Genomic DNA, 18,817 nt, shown 5'->3' with positions numbered 1-18,817 from the left:
AAGGATTGGAGGATCCACTTTGGAAGAAAGAATTCTATTGAGCTTTTGGCTATCGATCACACCCAAGAATCGCCTCAGAACTTCTGCTACGATATGAAACCACCAAAAGACATGCAATCTTGAAAGAAAAGATTGACAGCTTTTAGTGAAATGGTCACAGCCAATGGCGCAATTAGAATTGAAAGAAAAGACTATTAGAATTGATGCAATTAGAATACCACTAGCATTGGTAACTAAGAAAAAATGTTAGATTTATTAATTCAATATTAAATCAATAACCTTGAATGAAAAGTTACAAGAGAGTTTCTATCGAGTAGTTGGTTACAAGGCTTTGAAATCAAAAGTGTAGGAAGATAAACTGTATGAGTTGGACAAAAATATTATATGGTTTGAAACAAGTATCGAGTGTCACATTTATGTTTTTTTTCTTTTACACATGATCACAGCATCTTTCCACAAGAATATTCAGAGCCAAATAAATAAATATTATTTTATTAGTTAACTTATAAATATTTATTATAATTTATTTATTTATCAAATCATAAGTTGAAAGTAATCCTAGGTTTTAATATAGGACATAACGATATTAACTCAAAGAAACATCTAACTAGCTCTATCTAGCGGAAGGAAAGTATGCTTTTCATTAGAATCCGATCTATTACTAGTGAGAAGTTGCTCTAAAAATATAAAATAATAAAATTTTAACAACGCTAAGTAAGAACCCCTGTATCAACTGAAAGTGAATACATGATCAAAAATCAATTATCCATAGATGTATATCAAATACATAAAGGAGCACTTTTCTAGCAATAGATGAAGAGACTTTATCATACGAGATGAGTTTGTGTTCTCCCAATAACGGGTGGAGACAAACCCATATCGTACTCCTAACAACGAATAGAGTGAAATCTCTCACTCATCAAGGTGAAAACACGTTCCTCTTAATAGCGGAGGGAAGAACTATCTAGCCGTCACGTCTAATGACCTACTAATCTTTGAAGGAAATCATCCTATTTGCTCTCGACGAGGAAATAGCAACATCTCATACTAGTCATATCGAGATAAAATAAAATATTAAAATATTTCTTTCAAATATTATCAAATAATACCACTTAGCTCTCTATTTACTTAAACTCTAGTTTAATCAATCCAGTAAAATCATATTTAACTAAAACCTAACCAAATCAATTTTTAATTTTCATTTAACTAGTTTAGAATCATATTAGTATACTTTGGACTATATTAGATTTAATTAGAGTTAAACAAGCTTGAATAAGTTAAACTAATTCGAAATCACCCTAAATTGATATAAACTAATCAATTCTGATTTAGTTCAATCGATGTTCAGATTTAAATTTAGCAATTGCATGATATTGAGTTAAATTGGATAAGCCCATATTCTGGTCATATGCATTGCATATGACTATGCATAAACCCCACTAGGCTGGGCCAACTCTTGGCCCTGATCATGTGCACATGTGACTATCCATATTAGACCGCGTTGAGCTAGCCTATGAGTAAGGTTTGACCTACAAGTTAGGCTTGTGGATTGTTTCAACTCAATTCATATCAAATTTCATCAATCTCGAATTGTGATATCATATATTAATTAATAATAATACATTAAAATATAAAATTAAAAGATAAACTTATAATATTCTTAATTAAATAAGAATTAGAAATCAAATATTTAATACATATAAATAATTTTAACATAATCTAATCAAATAATAAAAATTTTAATATATATATACATATATATTCCTATTCAAATCCTATAATTGGCAAACCAAGTATTCATTGCTCCTATCGTAAGCTTCATCGTAGCAAAGGCATCTTCGATTTTTATACTAAACAGCATCTCACAAGGTTCATTACTGGTCTTCACCGGTGCAATTTTTTAAAGCAGAAATTATTTACTCTGAGGTCAGTGTCATACGATTTTAATTCCAAAAGGCGTTCTAAGAGAGAAGAAGCGTTAGTTTACAAGTACAATGTTGGAATTAAATATCACCCTATCAAATATCATGAAGCGTTAGTTTACAAGTACAACAATTTTTGCACATGGTACAGACCGACCGCAAGGGTAGACTTTTAATACGATAACTTCTATTTTAGAGATTGACGGATTCGGTCAACGGTGTTTATCCTTCCATAGCATCTCTTCTTTTCCAGCTGGCTAGTGTTTAATGGGTGGTGTCCGTTGATCACTCGTCATCAATTGTGATAAAATATATTTTGGGCTCATGTCACATTCGATGCCACACGCCGGGTCAAAATATGTACCAAGGTGTTATTCGACCCGCGTACCACCACGCTAACCCGAGAATCAGCTAAGGGAACATCTCCACACGCCAAGTCAGAATTCATATCGAGACACTGTTCGACATGTCCCGTCCCGAAAACTCGGGGCAGCGACGTCCAACGTCGCTCCGCGTGTCCAGAGACGACGACCGATCAGAAGTGTCGTCTTATCCCTCGAGGATTAGTGTGCAACCGACCTTCGTACAATGGTATAAAAGCCCCTGGCCGACATTCGGCCAAGGGGGGGTAAAAAAAATTAATTGAACACTCCACTAACTTGCTCGTCGGAGGGGCCAAAGTCGAGAATCACCCGACGAATGTCATTTTTACATGAAAGTGGCTACCCACGGCCCGTGAGTGTCCCAACCTCCAAAGTTGCCGACTGACGTCCTCACGACGAGCCACCAGCTAGCACCCGGATCGAGGAACGCTGATCAACATCCCGTCGCGAGGGCTCAATCGACCTCGGCATCCAGCTCGACCAACAGAAGACTCTCGACATTGACTCATGGACCAAACCATGCTGACTCATTACTAACGACATATTTGTTCACTAACAAAGCGTACTTCCGTCGACCATCTAAAGTTATGATTAAGATATATCCACGCGCAAGCAAAAGATACAGAAGATTGCTGGTTAATGAGAGCTCTCCATTGTCATTCCAACTATTTTCATTTGTCATATAGTCATAACAAAACTAATATCCCCATCAACCCACATGGATTGTGTCGGCTATGAATTCCATCGAGAAACACATGCCCTAATGTCGGTGAGGTAGAAGAATTCCAAAACCAAACAATAAAAAAAAAATTATAAAAATTAACAAATAAAAAAAATTGGCATAAGATTAACATAGCTCGGTAACTTCTTACTTATATTCATGAAAAAATAAATAAATTATTTATCAACTAAGAATAGTTACAAGATTCTTAAGTTCAAATTTTTTTTATGAACTGATATTGTTACAGTACTTTTACATTTTATTACAGTAAACATTATAGCATAGTTTATAAATATTATAATGATAATATTAAAATATTCTAACAACATAATGTATGATGAACATAATGTATGAAAAAAGAAAGAGAAAACAAGGGTAAGTGATTAACCGTTAAATCAAAGTTATTTTGAAGTAATAGCCAAAAATAAAGACGCTATTAAGGAATTCTGACAATGAGCAACACTTCTCCACAAAAATCTTTAGTATCTATTCGCCCGAGATTTTTAGTTCACAATTTTCTTTAGCATCTGTTCCTTGAGCGACACTTTTCTTGCTTGATTAACAAGCAACACCGAATCCTCCCTCTTGTTTCATCAAACACAAAGCATCAGAAGGTAGCGACTACAGCAGACTTTTAACTTCATTTGCTGTTCAACTGGTGAGCAGCACATGAATTCCTTTGTCGGTGAGGGCCGAAGAGAGATTGTTTCATATATTTTTTCTGATTGCGATTGATAATGCTGTAAATGTAGTCTTGATCATATAATAAATGATCGTATTGATTTTAATATGATGGGAGAAACTCTCCTTATTACATTATGTTCTCGTCTATAAATAAACAAGATCTTTTATGAACTAATGACGATGATATAATAAATATATAATAATTAAATATATAAATATGTTAGTAGTGAAAATACATGATATAATTAAAATATTATATATCTTCTCTCTTTGTGAAGAATAAAAAGAGAAGAGAAGACGAGTCTAATTCTCATCGTAGATCGTCATTATATATTAACATCAACGATAGATCAGAGAAAAGATTTTCTAAATAATATCAAAATATGTAATATTTAGATATATTATTATTTAATTTTAGATTTTAATATTAATTTTTTTTGTTTTTAATAATAATATATCTTTATGCTACCACTTACGAGTAAAGGGTTTGATTTGCTGGGGTGTAACCATATTTCTCCTCGAGCAATCAAGAAACTACAGTGGTCCACATTAATTGGCGACCGATCAACCTATCGCCTCTATGTAGATTAGACATATCAAGAAGACCATGTGCCCGACTTCCTATTATCTTTCGTTGAGGGGAAAGAGAGAGTCATACGGAAGAGCCAAGAGAAGGGAAGCCTGCAGGGATGAAGCTCCTGCTCGTTCTCTTCTCTTCCCTCTTCCTAAACGCCTACTTCTACTTCTGCCTCTTCCTCCACCACCACCACGACCACCAGCGGCCGCCGTCTCTCGGGTGGACCGGTTCGGCAGCCACGGAGGCCGAGGCGGTCGCCGCCATCAACTGCTCCGGCCACGGCCGGGCCTTCCTGGATGGCGTACTGGCCGGCGGCGGACTCCCTGTCTGCGAATGCAACAAGTGCTACTACGGCAGCGACTGCTCCCAGCTGCTGGACGACTGCCCTGCCGACGTCGACAGGTAAACCATCTCTCCGTGGCTGATCCAATAAATATCTATGTCGGTCCCACGTAGTAGTATCGCTGGAGAGACTAAGTTAAGGCGCTTTTGATGGCATGTGGATTACGGTGACTGCGCCGCTTATGTTTCACTCCACACAATAGCTTATGTTTCACCCCACACAATAATTCGAACACTAGAGAGATAAAGTTTAAAGTGGAGAAGAATCAATGCCTCGTCCAATTGAGTGAGAAACGAAGAGAGTGAAATCTGTCGACAGCGGAAGGATTTCTGTCTGTTGGTGCGAGATTTCTATCGGATTTGAGTCGTTTCATGACTTGTAGCTTGTGACAGCGGAGAGCACAAAGTTTTGATTTCTTGTTCATCAGTTAATTAAGGTTTAGGTGCAGTATGATGTTAGTAATTCTTATACTATGTGGCTGCTAAATGGATTACTCTCTAGTGTTCTTGGGATGTTATCAAGTTTGAGTAGTGATTAATCTAACCTGAATTGTGGGGCCTCACTCTTCTTTAGATTCGCATCACACTCTGATGTGTGGTGTGGATTCTTTGCATCCCGGGTCATAAGGCCCTGGTATATGATTGAGCGAAGCCATGTTCAGTAAGGTGTGCTTTAAAGATTTTATTTTTAATTATATGTTCAAATGATATATATATATATATATATATATAATAATAATAATAATAATAATAATAATAATATTATTATTATTATTATTATTATTATTATTTTATATTTATTTCTATCGAGTACAATGTCTATTTTCTTGACTCCGCTATGTCGGAATAATTGTCCTTTGCTTTGGAATACTTGGCTGTCAAGCAACCAAGTGTAAGTGTCGTGCAAGCGATGCCAACGTGACCAAAAACTTTTCTCGAGGAAAGAAAAGGACACGTGGGAATTCTTCCATTGGTGACGTTAGACATCTGATAAGTACTTCGATTGGATTATCCGTTATTATATTGGATGTATACCGTTGTTAGTTTGTGATAGTGGTGATCATCATCGAGGTGATTGATTATTCTGTCCAATATGTTGGTAAATATCTGAAGCAATGGCTCTCATGTTCTAATATCTCATGAGGACCTAAATTTAGAAGAGATGTCGTCGACTATGTTCCTCCAACGATTAAATTAAATTAGTGGATGAAATGATACAAAGAATTTAACCTTTTATTATATGCATAGAATTGTCTGCAGCGGAACGAGAAAATCCAACTCATATCTTGATGAATTCTTTTTCTCAATGAGTTTTACTTGGTCATGAGGCGATCGGTAGTTGACCTGTGTCTTCCTTTTCAGCGGGGATCCGATGTTCTTGGAAGCATACTGGCAGCAGCAAGCTGCGAGCAGCGCGGTGGTGATCTCAGGGTGGCATCGCATGAGTTACTCCACCGACGGCAAAGACTACCTCTCCATCGAGCTCGAGAAGCACATCCGCATCCTCCATCAGGTGGTGGGCAACGCCGTCACCGACGGCAAGTTCATCGTCTTCGGATCGGGATCGGCCCAGCTCATCAACGCTCTGGTCTACGCGCTCTCTCCGAGCAACGCCTCCTCCTCCCCCGCCAGCGTCGTCGCTTCGGTTCCCTACTACCCGGTCAGTATACATTTCCATCTGTTGATGCGGGCTGATTGCTTGGAACCCTTCTCTTACTTCTCGACGATCGATGTCATGGCTTTCGTTGTCAGTTCTACAAGAAGCAGACCAACCTGTTCGAAACGAGAGCGTATGGATGGGGAGGGACGACGTCTAGCTGGGCGAACGCATCGGTCTCGTCGGCGACGAACTTTATCGAATTCGTCACTTCGCCAAACAATCCCGATGGGCTGTTCAAGCAGCCAGTTCTCGGGAGCTCAGCCGTCATCTTCGATTACGCCTACTACTGGCCTCATTACTCGCCAATTCTGGACCCGGCAGATGAAGACGTGATGCTCTTCACCAACTCCAAGATCTCCGGCCATGCCGGAAGTAGGTTTGGGTATGCACGTCCCTTCTCTTATCAGCAACGCCAAGACGCTTGCTGAACTCCAAATCTTGAACGCAGGTGGGCGGTGATCAAGGACGAGGGAGTCTACGAGAGGACCGCAAATTACTTGTCGTTGAACACCATGGGCGTCTCTCGCGACACCCACCTGAGAGTCCTGAAGCTGATCAAGGTCATGATAGCGGAGAAGGGAGGAAAAGGTGACATCTTCGAGTTCGGTTACAGGACGCTGAAGGCGAGGTGGAGCAAGCTGAATGATCTCGTCTCCTCCTCGAGCCGCTTCTCGCTTCAGCAACACTCTGCTCGCTACTGCAACTACTTCAGAACGATCCGAGACCCTTCTCCAGGCAATGCCCCCTCTCGAGCGAACGAGGAAGAAGATCACAGTATCCTCGAAGTTCACTAACATTGGATCTTTTATGCAGCTTATGCTTGGTTGAAGTGCGAGTGGAAGGAAGAGGACGACTGCCATGAAGCGCTCAGGAAGGGGAGCATCATCTCACGCTCCGGCGCACTGTTCGAAGCAGATAGCCGCTACACGCGCCTCAGCCTCATCAAGACGCAAGACGACTTCGATCTGCTCCTGAAACGGATGCAGCCTCTCGTCTCCCACGAGGAGATGGCCTCCTCGTGAGCCATCGTTTGATTTCAAGGTGGCATCATTGACGACGTGTTGACAACACAAGATCGTGATGCGTGAAAGAATAATTCTCCGAACATGTCAATAAAGACTCGGTAATTGCACGAGCTCATTCTCGTGTGTGTATCGGTCCTTTGTTTTTGTTGTTCAAGAAAGACTTATTAAGTTTTATTGACGTGAATTATATTTATATACTTTAGAGAATTTTTTTTTATCAAGATCAATTAATTAAGAGAGATTTTATTAATTAATTATAAAAATCTTATTTTCTATCATGCTCCCACAAGATTAAGTTATTGTCAAGGATGATGATCTTGAATCGATGCAATAAAAATATTTTATGGGCGAGAAGCTTCGTGAGAGAGTTTGCTAGTTGACCAATGATATGTCGGACAACAAGTGATCAATGCTTGTAATAATTATCTAAATTGAGTTAGTTTAGATTTGGTATTGCGATGAAATAATGCTAATTCAATTAGAGCCAATTGAGCTTGAATCAGGATTGAATTGGACATGTTTGTCCCATTCAGTGTCTTGAAACAAGGTCTAATGTTGATACTACCCAGACACAGTCTTCAAGACTATGTCAGATGATGATATCGTCAGACTAGGCGGTGGTACCACCCAGTGTCAAGGTGTCAAGTGGTAGTATCGTCAGACTAAGCGGTGGTATCGCCCAATGTCAGACTAGCAGACAGTGGTACCACCCAGTTTTGGCGACGTACCACCAGTACCCTGAAAAGCTAAGAATTTGAATTTTGGTTCCAAGTTTTGAAGTCATTTGGGGTCTATAAATACCCCACAAATTCCTACTTGGAATACACATGAAAATAGAGCAAAAACTCTGTGATTCCAAAGTTGTAAACTCTTTTAAGTTTAGAGTCCCTCCTTAAGCGCTTAGTGATAGTCCTAAGGGAGGTGTGTGAGGGAACACATGTAAAAGAGGGGTGTAAAGGTTCTCTCGTAAACCTGTGAAATGAAGAAAGAGTGTAAGGGTAGTTGATATTCACCTATTGGAAAGAAAGTCGATAGTGGAAGCCGGTGGTCTCGAGTGAAGAGGAATCGAGAATGAACGTAAGTCACGATGACCAAACCACTATAAATCTGGTGTACTCCGGTTTGCATTTACTTTAAGCATTTCATTTTCATTACAAACTGATTTCTTACTTTCACTACGCTTTTGTACACTTTCAAGTTAAACTTATCTTTCCGATCAATTTTCATCGAACGAGAATTTTCGAACCGACGTTTTTACGTAAGCATTAATTCACCCCCCCCCCCCTTTAGTGTCATCACGGTCCTAACACAATTATGGAGTATGACATCATATTCTTCATACATGGCTTTGCACCATTGTAGAAATTTTTGAGCTTGAGTGATGGTGTCGAGTTCAATGGGCTCAGGTGGAGAGTTTGTGATAACATGAAGGTCAATGACTTGACGTAGTATGAAAATGTTATTTTTGGAGTATTGTGTCATGAGATGTCCAAGTGCGATAAAATTGTTAGGTTATATGGTAGGTATAAGTATTGATAGAGAGTCACTGACATGTACCTAGTTAGGTTGAGGCACTTCAATGTCACTAGGTCCTCTGAGGGTAGTGTTTCATCAATAGGGTGAACTTATGAAGAAGTAAGTGGAGAAGTAGTGATGAGAGTGAGAAGCTGCTGAATTGGAGTAATAAAAGAGTGTGTATCCTAATGGGAAGGACTGAATGGTGTTATGAGAGATTTGTTTGACAGTGTCTGAGGTATACTCCAGTGATGTATGATTGTTGGAATGGCTTACATGACTAGAGACCCATGATTTTGGAAGGGAAAAGTAGACTCCACAAAAATGATATGGTATGATATAAAAACTTTTTGAATTTGGAGATCATGACATCGGAAAGAATTATGTTCAATATAGTACCTTACGAAGATGTAAGGCTTGGATCTTGATGTTATCTTAGATGAAGCATAGGGTAGGACTAGAGTTTTTGAGTTTTTGAAAGTTTAAGATTTTGTGAAATAGTTTTACAAATTGTAACTGATATTGTAGGACTAGAGTGAGTATGTAATTAATAAGGCAGACTCCATTATGAAAGGTTGCTGACCAAAAGGTTGATGGTATGGAGGCTTGGTATAGAAGGGTGGGATCAGTTTTAACTATATATCGATATTTGCGTTCGGTAGAGCCAACTAGTTAAGGAGTATATGGGAGTGACTTGAGATGTTGTATACCACAGATGAGAGACAGAATGTTAGGACTTGATATTCACCTCTGTCATCAAAGTAAACTATTTTAATTGTAGATCGGAATTAGTTCTCAACTAACTTTTTAAAGTGTGTAAAGATTGTGAAAACTTTAGATTTATGATTGAGAGGATATAATATATGTACTTAGTAAAATAATCTATGATAATGACATAAAATCTAAAATTATTAAAAGAAGTAGTTAGGGAAATACCCTAAACATCGGTGTAAATAATTTCAAATTGTTTAGAGCAGGATATGGAAGATGTTCTAAAAGGTAGTCTATGACTTCTACTGCTAAGACAAACATCATAATGAGTTATAATACTATTTATTTTGAAAGTTTGGAAGAGAATAATGAAAAAATAATTTTTGTTAAATAGAAGACGAGGAATGACCAAGACGATGATGTCACACATCGGTTAGAGTTACAACTAAAGAGTGAACAATGAGATATATGATTTATGAAGCTGATGATCACGCGTAAATATTATCATTCTATAGTTTATGAGAACAACTGGGAGCAACACGACGTAGACGACGATGAGCTCGTGGCGACAAGTGATCACGAGAGCAAAGATAACCATGAAGAAGGTGGTGGCCGCACCGACATATTAGATGATTGGTGTTCATCGAGAGGAGCGGGCGCTCAGTTTTGCTTGGGAAGAGAGCTCTCGAGCTCGCACGAGCTGTTGTATAATATAGCGATCTTCGTTTTGCTGCATTAGTATGATGCTAAATTCTAGGTTTAACAGTTTTAGACAACACATCTGCCTCGAAATTTTTGGAAGTTGGCGAGTTTAGGATCAATGATTCAACAAGAGATTTAAATAAAAACAATAATGATGATAACAACAACGTCGTGTCTTAAATACTTTGCTTGTATGGTGGATGGGTTTCATATCTAATCTAGAACAACAAACACAGAGGATTGTTCCAACAATTATAACTACAAAATTGATGTACGCAAAATTGATGATAGATTCTGTAACACCAATCATCCACTCAAGTTTGTAATTGTATATCTATCAACAATTATAACGCAAAATTGTATATCTATCAACAATGAAGGACAGTTTTATTTTGTCATTGGGGAAGACGGCGATACGTGGATATATATATATATATAAGATCAAAGGGAGTAAAGTGGTACGTTATTTTTTTAATAGACTTATAGTGTTTTTGTGGAGGTATAAAAAATATTATAATTGACATAGATCCTTCCTATTTGGTTGTATAGGTTCTTAAATAAATAAAAAAAAGGAATAGTTTAGGAGTATTTTTTTTTTAAAAAAAAAATAAGATTATAAATAATATTTTTTATTATTTTTATCATAACAAAATTTTGTGATAATAAAAAGAAGAAAAAAAGAAAAGATTCATTTTTTCGGGGGCTCGAGACTCTTAACCATATCCATTTATTTATTATCCCAAACTTCATTTTAAACAGGCGAGAGTACGAATGAAAGACTCTCTTCTCTTCTCCTTCTTTCCCCAGCCCTAAGGAAGGTAGATCTCGACGATGGCCGGAACCCTAGCGGGGCTCCAAGATCACCTCAAGCTCGCGCGGGAGTACGCTCTTGAGGGCCTCTATGACACCTCCATCATCTTCTTCGACGGTGCCATCGCCCAGATCAACAAGTAAGCAGCTTCTCCTCCTCCCGCCTTCCAATTTCTGCCCTGTCAAGCGCGATCCGAGGACTTGATGTTGAATCTTTCCCTTCCCATCGCAATGTATTTCCCTCACCGTTCGTAAACTTTTAATTTCAGAAAGTTACCCAATCTCCATCTTGAATTGAACCTGTTCAAGTTACGTTTGTTGGTTCTACGTTGTCTTTTACTCGTTTAATGAATGCGTGACCATCGAACATCTTAGGTTTGTCTTATTGTCCCTAGTTTGAAGAGGATCATGGTCAGATTGATCATCCCATTTCTAGATCATTAAATAATAAAAAGCAATCGTATTATCATTAAACCTATTAGCAGTGAGTTCTATGATTCACCGAAATGAGACAAAAACAACTTTTATGTGTAAAATCAAATTAATTTTGAGACTTCTAAACTTCAATTTTTGGTTTAACCATAATTGGTTTATGAGGCAAAGGCCACATATTCAATTGCTTGAATGAATTACTTCCATAGACATAAGGTCCCAAGTTTTTGAGTTAGCTATATAGATCTTTTTCAACATTAATCTATATCGAGGGCAGTATCAATACTTCACTAGTCAAACTGAGGGTAATCGAATCATTTAATTGTTCCTTAGGTCTTCCTCTAACTCACCCCTCATGGCCAATTTAATTGGCACATCAATCATAACTAGTCATCTATTGATCTTCTTCGGTCATGTCTATTCCATCATAAACCATATTTCACAATTTATCCTCGATTACAATTACTCCCAACTGTTCATGAATGTTAATATTTCTTGTTTTTATAAAATGTTTTCTGGTAACTCGCCATGGCCATCTCAGCATTCTTATATCAATGAAACTAATATTTTGTTTATGTTTTTCCTATTTTCTAAACATTATTATCCATAAAGCGTAGTTGTGTTTACATGTTTAATATTTTTTTCAAAAAAATACTATTCAAGTTAACAATATATTTATAAATATTTTTAACAGATATGATTTAACAAATATAAATTTAACAGATATGATTTTTTTTATTCTTACTAAAACATGTAATTTGTGTTTATAAACTATCTTTTGCTTCGACTTACTCGAAGCCACTGATTATGTTCCTGAAGCTTAGGCGGACCTCAATTACCATCTCAGTCCACAAAATAGTGTTCCGTGCATTTATAGGCCTTCTTTTCACCCTTTTCAACAGTATGTTTCTTGCTTATTAATGAGGTTTGGCATAAATAATATAGTGGCATACCATTTTGATTTTAACTAAATTCTTCTATGCTCTGTCACTTTGGGATGAAACTATTGGAAGAAAACTGGTCACACATTTGGGTCACAACTGATCACTAATTTATGTCAAGCTTGGCATGTGATTCTTTGACAGTTTCAAGCCTGCATGGAAACTGTAAGCCTCACAAAATGTTTTCACAATGAAAACATTTTGGTGAATTATGTGGGATCTTTATATAAGGGCGGCTGTGATTGAGCTTCCAGTTTAGAATTAGGAAAATATTAATTATTCTATGATCTCTCACGTTGGGATGAAACTATCGGAAGAAGACCGGTCGCACATTTAGGTCACAACTGATCACTAATTTACATCAAGCTTGGCATGTCATTCTTTGACAGTTTCAAGCCTTCATGGAAACTGTAAGCCTCACAAAATGTTTTCACAATGAAACATTTTGGAGAATGGGGGATTTTTATAGAAGGGAGGCTGTGATTGAGCTTCCAGTTTAGAATTAGGAAAGTACATTGTCTGTCCTTGTGCTTTATTCGTATTACTGGATGGAGGTCATTATCATCACTATCACCAAAAATATCAAGTCAGCTATACTGGTTCCCTCCTTTAGAATGAATAAGATATTAGTTTTTGAAACTTTTGATGCCTACCTTCCAATATACAGTCTTCCTAATCTTTGCTTACAGGCATCTGAGCACTCTGGATGACACTGAAATTCGTGCAAAATGGATGAATTGTAAGAAGGCTATTTCCGAGGAGGTTGGCATTGTCAAACAATTGGATGCTGAATTAAGGGCTTTCAAGGAAATTCCAGGGACCAGGAGGTCCTCTTCACCCCCGATATCTGTTAAATCCTCCTTTGTTTTCCAACCACTGGATGAGTACCCAGCTTCTTCAGGTGCCTCGGATGATCCAGATGTTTGGAGACCACCAAGCCGAGACACTCAGAACAGAAGGCCCACAAGGACCACCCAAACTGGCATGAGGAAGTCCTCTCAAGATGGTACTTGGGCACGTGGTTCTTCCAGGGCAGGAACTGTTGGGCGTGGTGCTAAGGCCAGCTCGGGTAAAAGTAGTTCAACTGCCAGATCATCAGCTGCCAGTGGAAAGAAAGGAAAATCCAGCTCTAGCAAGCCAGATGCACAGGTATGAGTAAATAGGTTGTACCTCTTATCTTATATTCATGATAGCTTCTAATTGGTAGCGTCCTTGTCCTGAAAATGCTTCTTAGAAATCACAAAATTCTTGATGATTTACATGTTCAATAAAAGTGAAATATGTCATTCATCTTACATAAGATAATGTTTTCCTTCTGGTTTGTCATTCTTAGGAACCCATCCAAATTTCTTTGATAAGAAATAAATGTCATTTTAAAATCAACCTGATTGTATGTCCATTTATCTCTCTATTCTGTGTGCATTTCACAAGCATCTATTTTTCGATCTTAGAAGTTCCAGATTTAAAAATTAGCTTTATACTTCCTGCCAGCAAAATGATAGCCTTCTATAGGGTTTTTTGTGATGGGACACTGGGATAATAGCAGCTAGTAGAAAATGCATATGCATGCCATAGCAAAATTAGGGACTCAATATATTGCTTATTTTTTATTTCTGCATGTACTTGATAGTGTGACATTGACTTAAACCTAAGTATTCTAAATCATTATCCTCATTTAGTGTGCCATTGTAACATTCTTTAGTAACGTATGTGAACAAACAGATGAAATTCTTGCTCATTTTGAGTATTGAGATATGTATATCTCTTGGGTATTGCTACACCATTAGACTGAGAAGCCATAATGTATTGCATGGACGATAACAGTTTAACTAAGCTAGCAAGTTAAAACATAATTCATTTTAATTTTATTCAACTGCTTTGGCTAAGAAATTTTCATTAAAATGTAAGAAAATTCAAGTTCTATCTCGTGTTTATGTTTTAGTTGAGTGCCTGTTAGCTTTTGAAAACACCCATAATTTGTTTTTTTTTTTTTTTTCTGTTTTCATAAGTTGTCAATTATTTTACTAGACTACAAATGCATGAGAAATCATTGCTGTGGTTCTGTGACTTGTGTTAGGCTTGTCTTATTTTTTGTCATTGATTACCTTAAATCATTACAGAATGGTGATGCAGAAGAAGCAAAGCCAAAAAAGGGACAGTATGAAGGACCTGATGCAGACTTGGCTGCAATGCTTGAAAGGGATGTCTTGGAGACTAGTCCTGGTGTGAGATGGGATGATGTTGCAGGACTCAGCGAAGCCAAAAGACTCCTAGAGGAAGCTGTAGTTCTTCCTCTATGGATGCCCGAGTATTTTCAGGTACTTCTAACCAATACTAACTATAAGAGTGTTTGATCTAAAATTTCCTCCTATCCTTTATCCTAAGGAAGTTGTTATGGTGGGAAGCATATTTATGCTACTTAAATATTTAATAACTGGCTAATGCTACCTATGAAATATTTATGCATAATCCAGTTTCGTATATGTGCTCTTTTCGGGATGATGTTTTCACCTATAAATTCGTATCATTCTGCTAACTAATTCATTTATGAAGTATATAGCTTGTGGTTAATTTCAATCATTGTTCCACAGAATAAAAAGAACCAAAAGCATCATCATAGAGGTCATAAGTCATGAGGATTGTTCATAAAGCTATTCTTTAGCTGTTGCCCTTGCCTTGTTACTAGAGTAATGAATGTCTGTTTGATTCTTGGAAAGGGTGACTTACCTCACATTTTGAGATGTTATTGCTCATGATTTTGGCTACTCTTGACCAATACTGTTCAAATTTGACCTCCCAAATTATCCATCTTACAGACCTTCCAGCAAAAATGCTTTTTTGGAACTATCAAGTTTCATGTGTCGTATTCAACTGTGTTTTACAAAATTGTTACACAATGGAAAGTGGATCTTGCATGGTTGACACCATGAGAAACAAACAATTAGCTTCAGTTTGGTTAATATTCTGGACTTTTGCTTGCTTTATGTTCAACCTTCCAGATTCAACATTCTTTTAAAAGAAGAAAAGCCCCTCCTAGCTTCAACAAAAATATTGATCAGTTGTGACCTTACAAAGCTTCCATCTCTGACAAACCTCCCAGCAAATGCTTCTCTGGAACTGCTGAGTTCCATTGGTCCTGTTTAATTTTGCAATTTACAGAAGTGTTACATATTGGAAAGTGGATTATGCAAGATTTTGATGCCATGAGAAACAAACCACTGCCTTAAGTTCAGTTTGTTTTCTGGAGCTCTGTTTTATATTCAACATTCTTTTCACAAAAAAAGAAAAGAAAAAAAGAACTAGCTTTGACACAGATATCTGATAGAGATAACTTCCAAGTTCCTTATTCTAACTCCTATAATTTCCCTAGGGGCCAATATATTTTTAAAAAACATGCTTTTCTATAGGTGACATGCCTGAGTTGGACAACCTTCCTGCTTGTCTATGCCCTGATATGCCCAAATAATGATATCTAAGAGGGAATATTTCTTTGAGTCCCTGTGCTAACATTGTGCTTGAAACCAACTATCAAGTGTATTTTCTGGAATGTGTATACTTCCATTCGGGAGCCATGATAAGTTAGGGTGTGTTTGGCATTTTTTTTTTTTGTACTTCTAAAGATAGAAACATACAAGTTTTTGTTTATGTTTTCCTTTCTTTTAAGAAGTTTGTTGATCACCATTTTCCCTTCCAGTTGTTCATCCAATTTTCTCGTTTCATCTTGTTCGATAACAGTAGTTGGTCCGAAGAACACTATTTTTCGAACCTTCTTTTCTGTTGTGGAGGTGTAAGACTGGATGCTTTTGTTCTTGTAAAGTTCATAACATAAATCTTTACTTGAAAAAACAAGAGACCAAAAAATAAAAAATAAAAGAGAACAAGAACATTAGTTGTTATGGTGAATCCTTTAGTAAAGAGTCAGGTTTGAGATCTGTATTCTGTACTCCCAAATTGACAATTGAGCTGGTTGGTTCCAAAATATTGGCAACTCTGTGAAGTGGGGATGGCCAAGAAAAGCTGGAAGGCCAGCTGGTTCATGTGTACAGCATCATAGCTTATCTTACAGTAGACTCATAAAACTGCGATAGTCCCAACTCTTTGTGACATCAGCGATCATAGTGTTCAAAGTGTTCCATGGCATTTGAAGTTTTGATGTGTAGTTCATTAACATCACAGTTCAGTAAAATGTTGTGTAGTGCTGCTGAATTATGCTATTAAGAGAATGCCATGTGCAAGGTTATCCAAATTGTCCTGTCATCTCTAGGGGATTCGACGGCCTTGGAAAGGTGTCCTTATGTTTGGTCCACCCGGTACCGGAAAGACACTTTTGGCAAAGGCTGTAGCTACAGAATGCGGTACAACATTCTTCAATGTTTCTTCTGCTACACTGGCTTCAAAATGGCGTGGAGAGAGTGAGAGGATGGTGCGTTGCCTGTTTGATCTTGCAAGAGCCTACGCTCCAAGTACAATTTTTATCGATGAAATTGATTCTCTGTGCAATTCTCGGGGGTATGTATGCCTCATCTGTGCAATTCTCTGTGCTATTATGTTAAACTTGACATTATTTTGTTATTAATTTTGATAATAACATGCTGATGAAAGAGAGAGATTGATACATATTCTTGCTTTGTTTTACATTTTGAAGTTCTCTGCTGTGACAAATGGTCTAATGATGACATTTTGGGTTCAATCTTAATTTTTTAAATGCAATAGAGGCATGCCAATTTTAAACTCATTTTTTTCCAGGGCTTCAGGTGAACATGAGTCATCTAGAAGAGTGAAGTCTGAACTCCTAGTTCAAATTGATGGTGTCAACAATAGCTCTACTGGTGAAGATGGTCAAAAGAAAATAGTGATGGTTTTGGCGGCTACCAATTTCCCCTGGGACATAGATGAGGCACTTAGGTGAGGCATACTTGCATATTCCTGAAGATTTTGTTCTGTAGCTCTCATTTGATAATCTGCATACTGTTTCTACCATCTTATTTATCTTGCTGAATATATAGCCCTTGACAAACTACCTTCTACCTTCCCTTCCTGATCTTTCTTTCGTTGGACTAATGCAGGAGGCGGCTGGAAAAGAGGATTTATATACCTCTTCCTAATTTTGAAAGTCGAAAGGAGCTTATAAAGATCAATTTAAGAACTGTTGAGGTATGGTTATCTGGAATGTTCATAATTTCTCGTCTCATTGCCTATTATGAGTCTATGTACACACCATTTATATTACTCATTTAGGGACTATATTATCCTAGTTAGAATTTAAGAATATGAGCTCGTGTGGTCTGGTTGGTCTCACTTTCTCTGTCCATGATAGTTGGCATGTGCCAAACTGTGCCAGCAATGCTGAGACATAGTTAGGTGACTAGCAAGCAATGACATGCTAGTTGACTTTGCCTTTAGTTTACTATTTTCTTTCCCTTATCATTGAGGGACGATAGCAATTGTCTGAATGCTTCCACTACTGAAGGAAAAATTAAGAGTCCAATTTAGGGTGTTCAAAGAAACTGAAGTTATTGAGTCTGATGACTTAATATAGACTGAAATCATGCTTGATTCTAGTTAGTTATGCTTGTTTTTCACCTTTATTTCTCTTTAACTACTACCATAGGTAGCTCCAGATGTAGACATCGATGAAGTAGCCCGTCGAACAGAAGGTTACAGTGGAGATGATCTCACGAACGTTTGTCGTGATGCTTCATTGAATGGTATGAGGCGCAAAATTGCTGGCAAGACAAGGGATGAGATCAAGAACATGGCAAAAGAAGAGATCTCAAAGGACCCTGTGGCTATGTGTGACTTCGAAGAAGCTCTGACAAAAGTCCAGAGGAGTGTTTCTAGTGCTGATATAGAACGCCACGAGAAGTGGTTTTCGGAGTTTGGGTCGGCCTAGAGGTATCGAAATGGTCGAGTTAATATCGATCATTCTTTCTCATTGGCACCACTATGTTTCCTTGTAAACAAATATACTTCCACTCATCAGCTGTGCAACTACAGAGAAAAAAAAAAAGAATTGTCGTTCTTTGGCTGTTCTAGTGGTTGTGTGCTTGGGGTATATAAATTGTCAGCTGATCTGTTTAACGGCTGCTACGTCTAAGCTTCCTCAAGTTGTTGTAGAAATACCAGACTTGTGTTGGAAATCTTTAGTTGTGTCGTGGTGGTGGTTTGATGTTGTACTATTCATAACAAGTACAATGTTGTGTTTCAATTATATTATTGTTAAAATACTTTTTTTCTCAGTGAATACGGTCACAAAGTCAAGACTTTTCTTTTGGAAAGCATTGCTCTTATCATAATTTCAAATCTCACGTGTGATATAATACATGGCACTGAAATTTGTTTCTTCTTCAGAAAAATGTGCATCAAAACATCTTATATCTGTTTAAAGTTTC

The 18,817-nt window shown here is 37.5% G+C and overlaps 2 protein-coding genes across 2 annotated transcripts; both read left to right on the top strand.

The window, feature by feature from the left end:
• The first annotated feature begins 4,341 nt into the window (after positions 1–4,341).
• On the top strand, positions 4,342–7,507 carry LOC135637066 (tryptophan aminotransferase-related protein 4-like). Its single transcript, XM_065149431.1, has 5 exons — positions 4,342–4,689; positions 5,992–6,289; positions 6,382–6,671; positions 6,738–7,024; positions 7,103–7,507. The coding sequence occupies exons 1-5, from the start codon at positions 4,400–4,402 to the stop codon at positions 7,309–7,311; spliced, it is 1,374 nt and encodes a 457-aa protein (XP_065005503.1). The 5' UTR covers positions 4,342–4,399; the 3' UTR covers positions 7,312–7,507.
• Positions 7,508–10,989: 3,482 nt separating this feature from the next.
• On the top strand, positions 10,990–18,664 carry LOC135637159 (katanin p60 ATPase-containing subunit A1-like). The gene is made up of 7 exons (XM_065149639.1): positions 10,990–11,192; positions 13,115–13,574; positions 14,546–14,743; positions 16,690–16,934; positions 17,172–17,330; positions 17,492–17,579; positions 18,037–18,664. The coding sequence occupies exons 1-7, from the start codon at positions 11,074–11,076 to the stop codon at positions 18,316–18,318; spliced, it is 1,551 nt and encodes a 516-aa protein (XP_065005711.1). The 5' UTR covers positions 10,990–11,073; the 3' UTR covers positions 18,319–18,664.
• The last annotated feature ends 153 nt before the right edge of the window (positions 18,665–18,817 follow it).

Source organism: Musa acuminata, chromosome BXJ3-4 (genome assembly GCF_036884655.1).
Source record: "Musa acuminata AAA Group cultivar baxijiao chromosome BXJ3-4, Cavendish_Baxijiao_AAA, whole genome shotgun sequence".
In the NCBI taxonomy this organism is placed as follows: Eukaryota; Viridiplantae; Streptophyta; class Magnoliopsida; order Zingiberales; family Musaceae; genus Musa; species Musa acuminata.
Note: the sequence above shows the minus strand (reverse complement) of the source record. Positions and strands in the feature narration are given on the sequence as shown.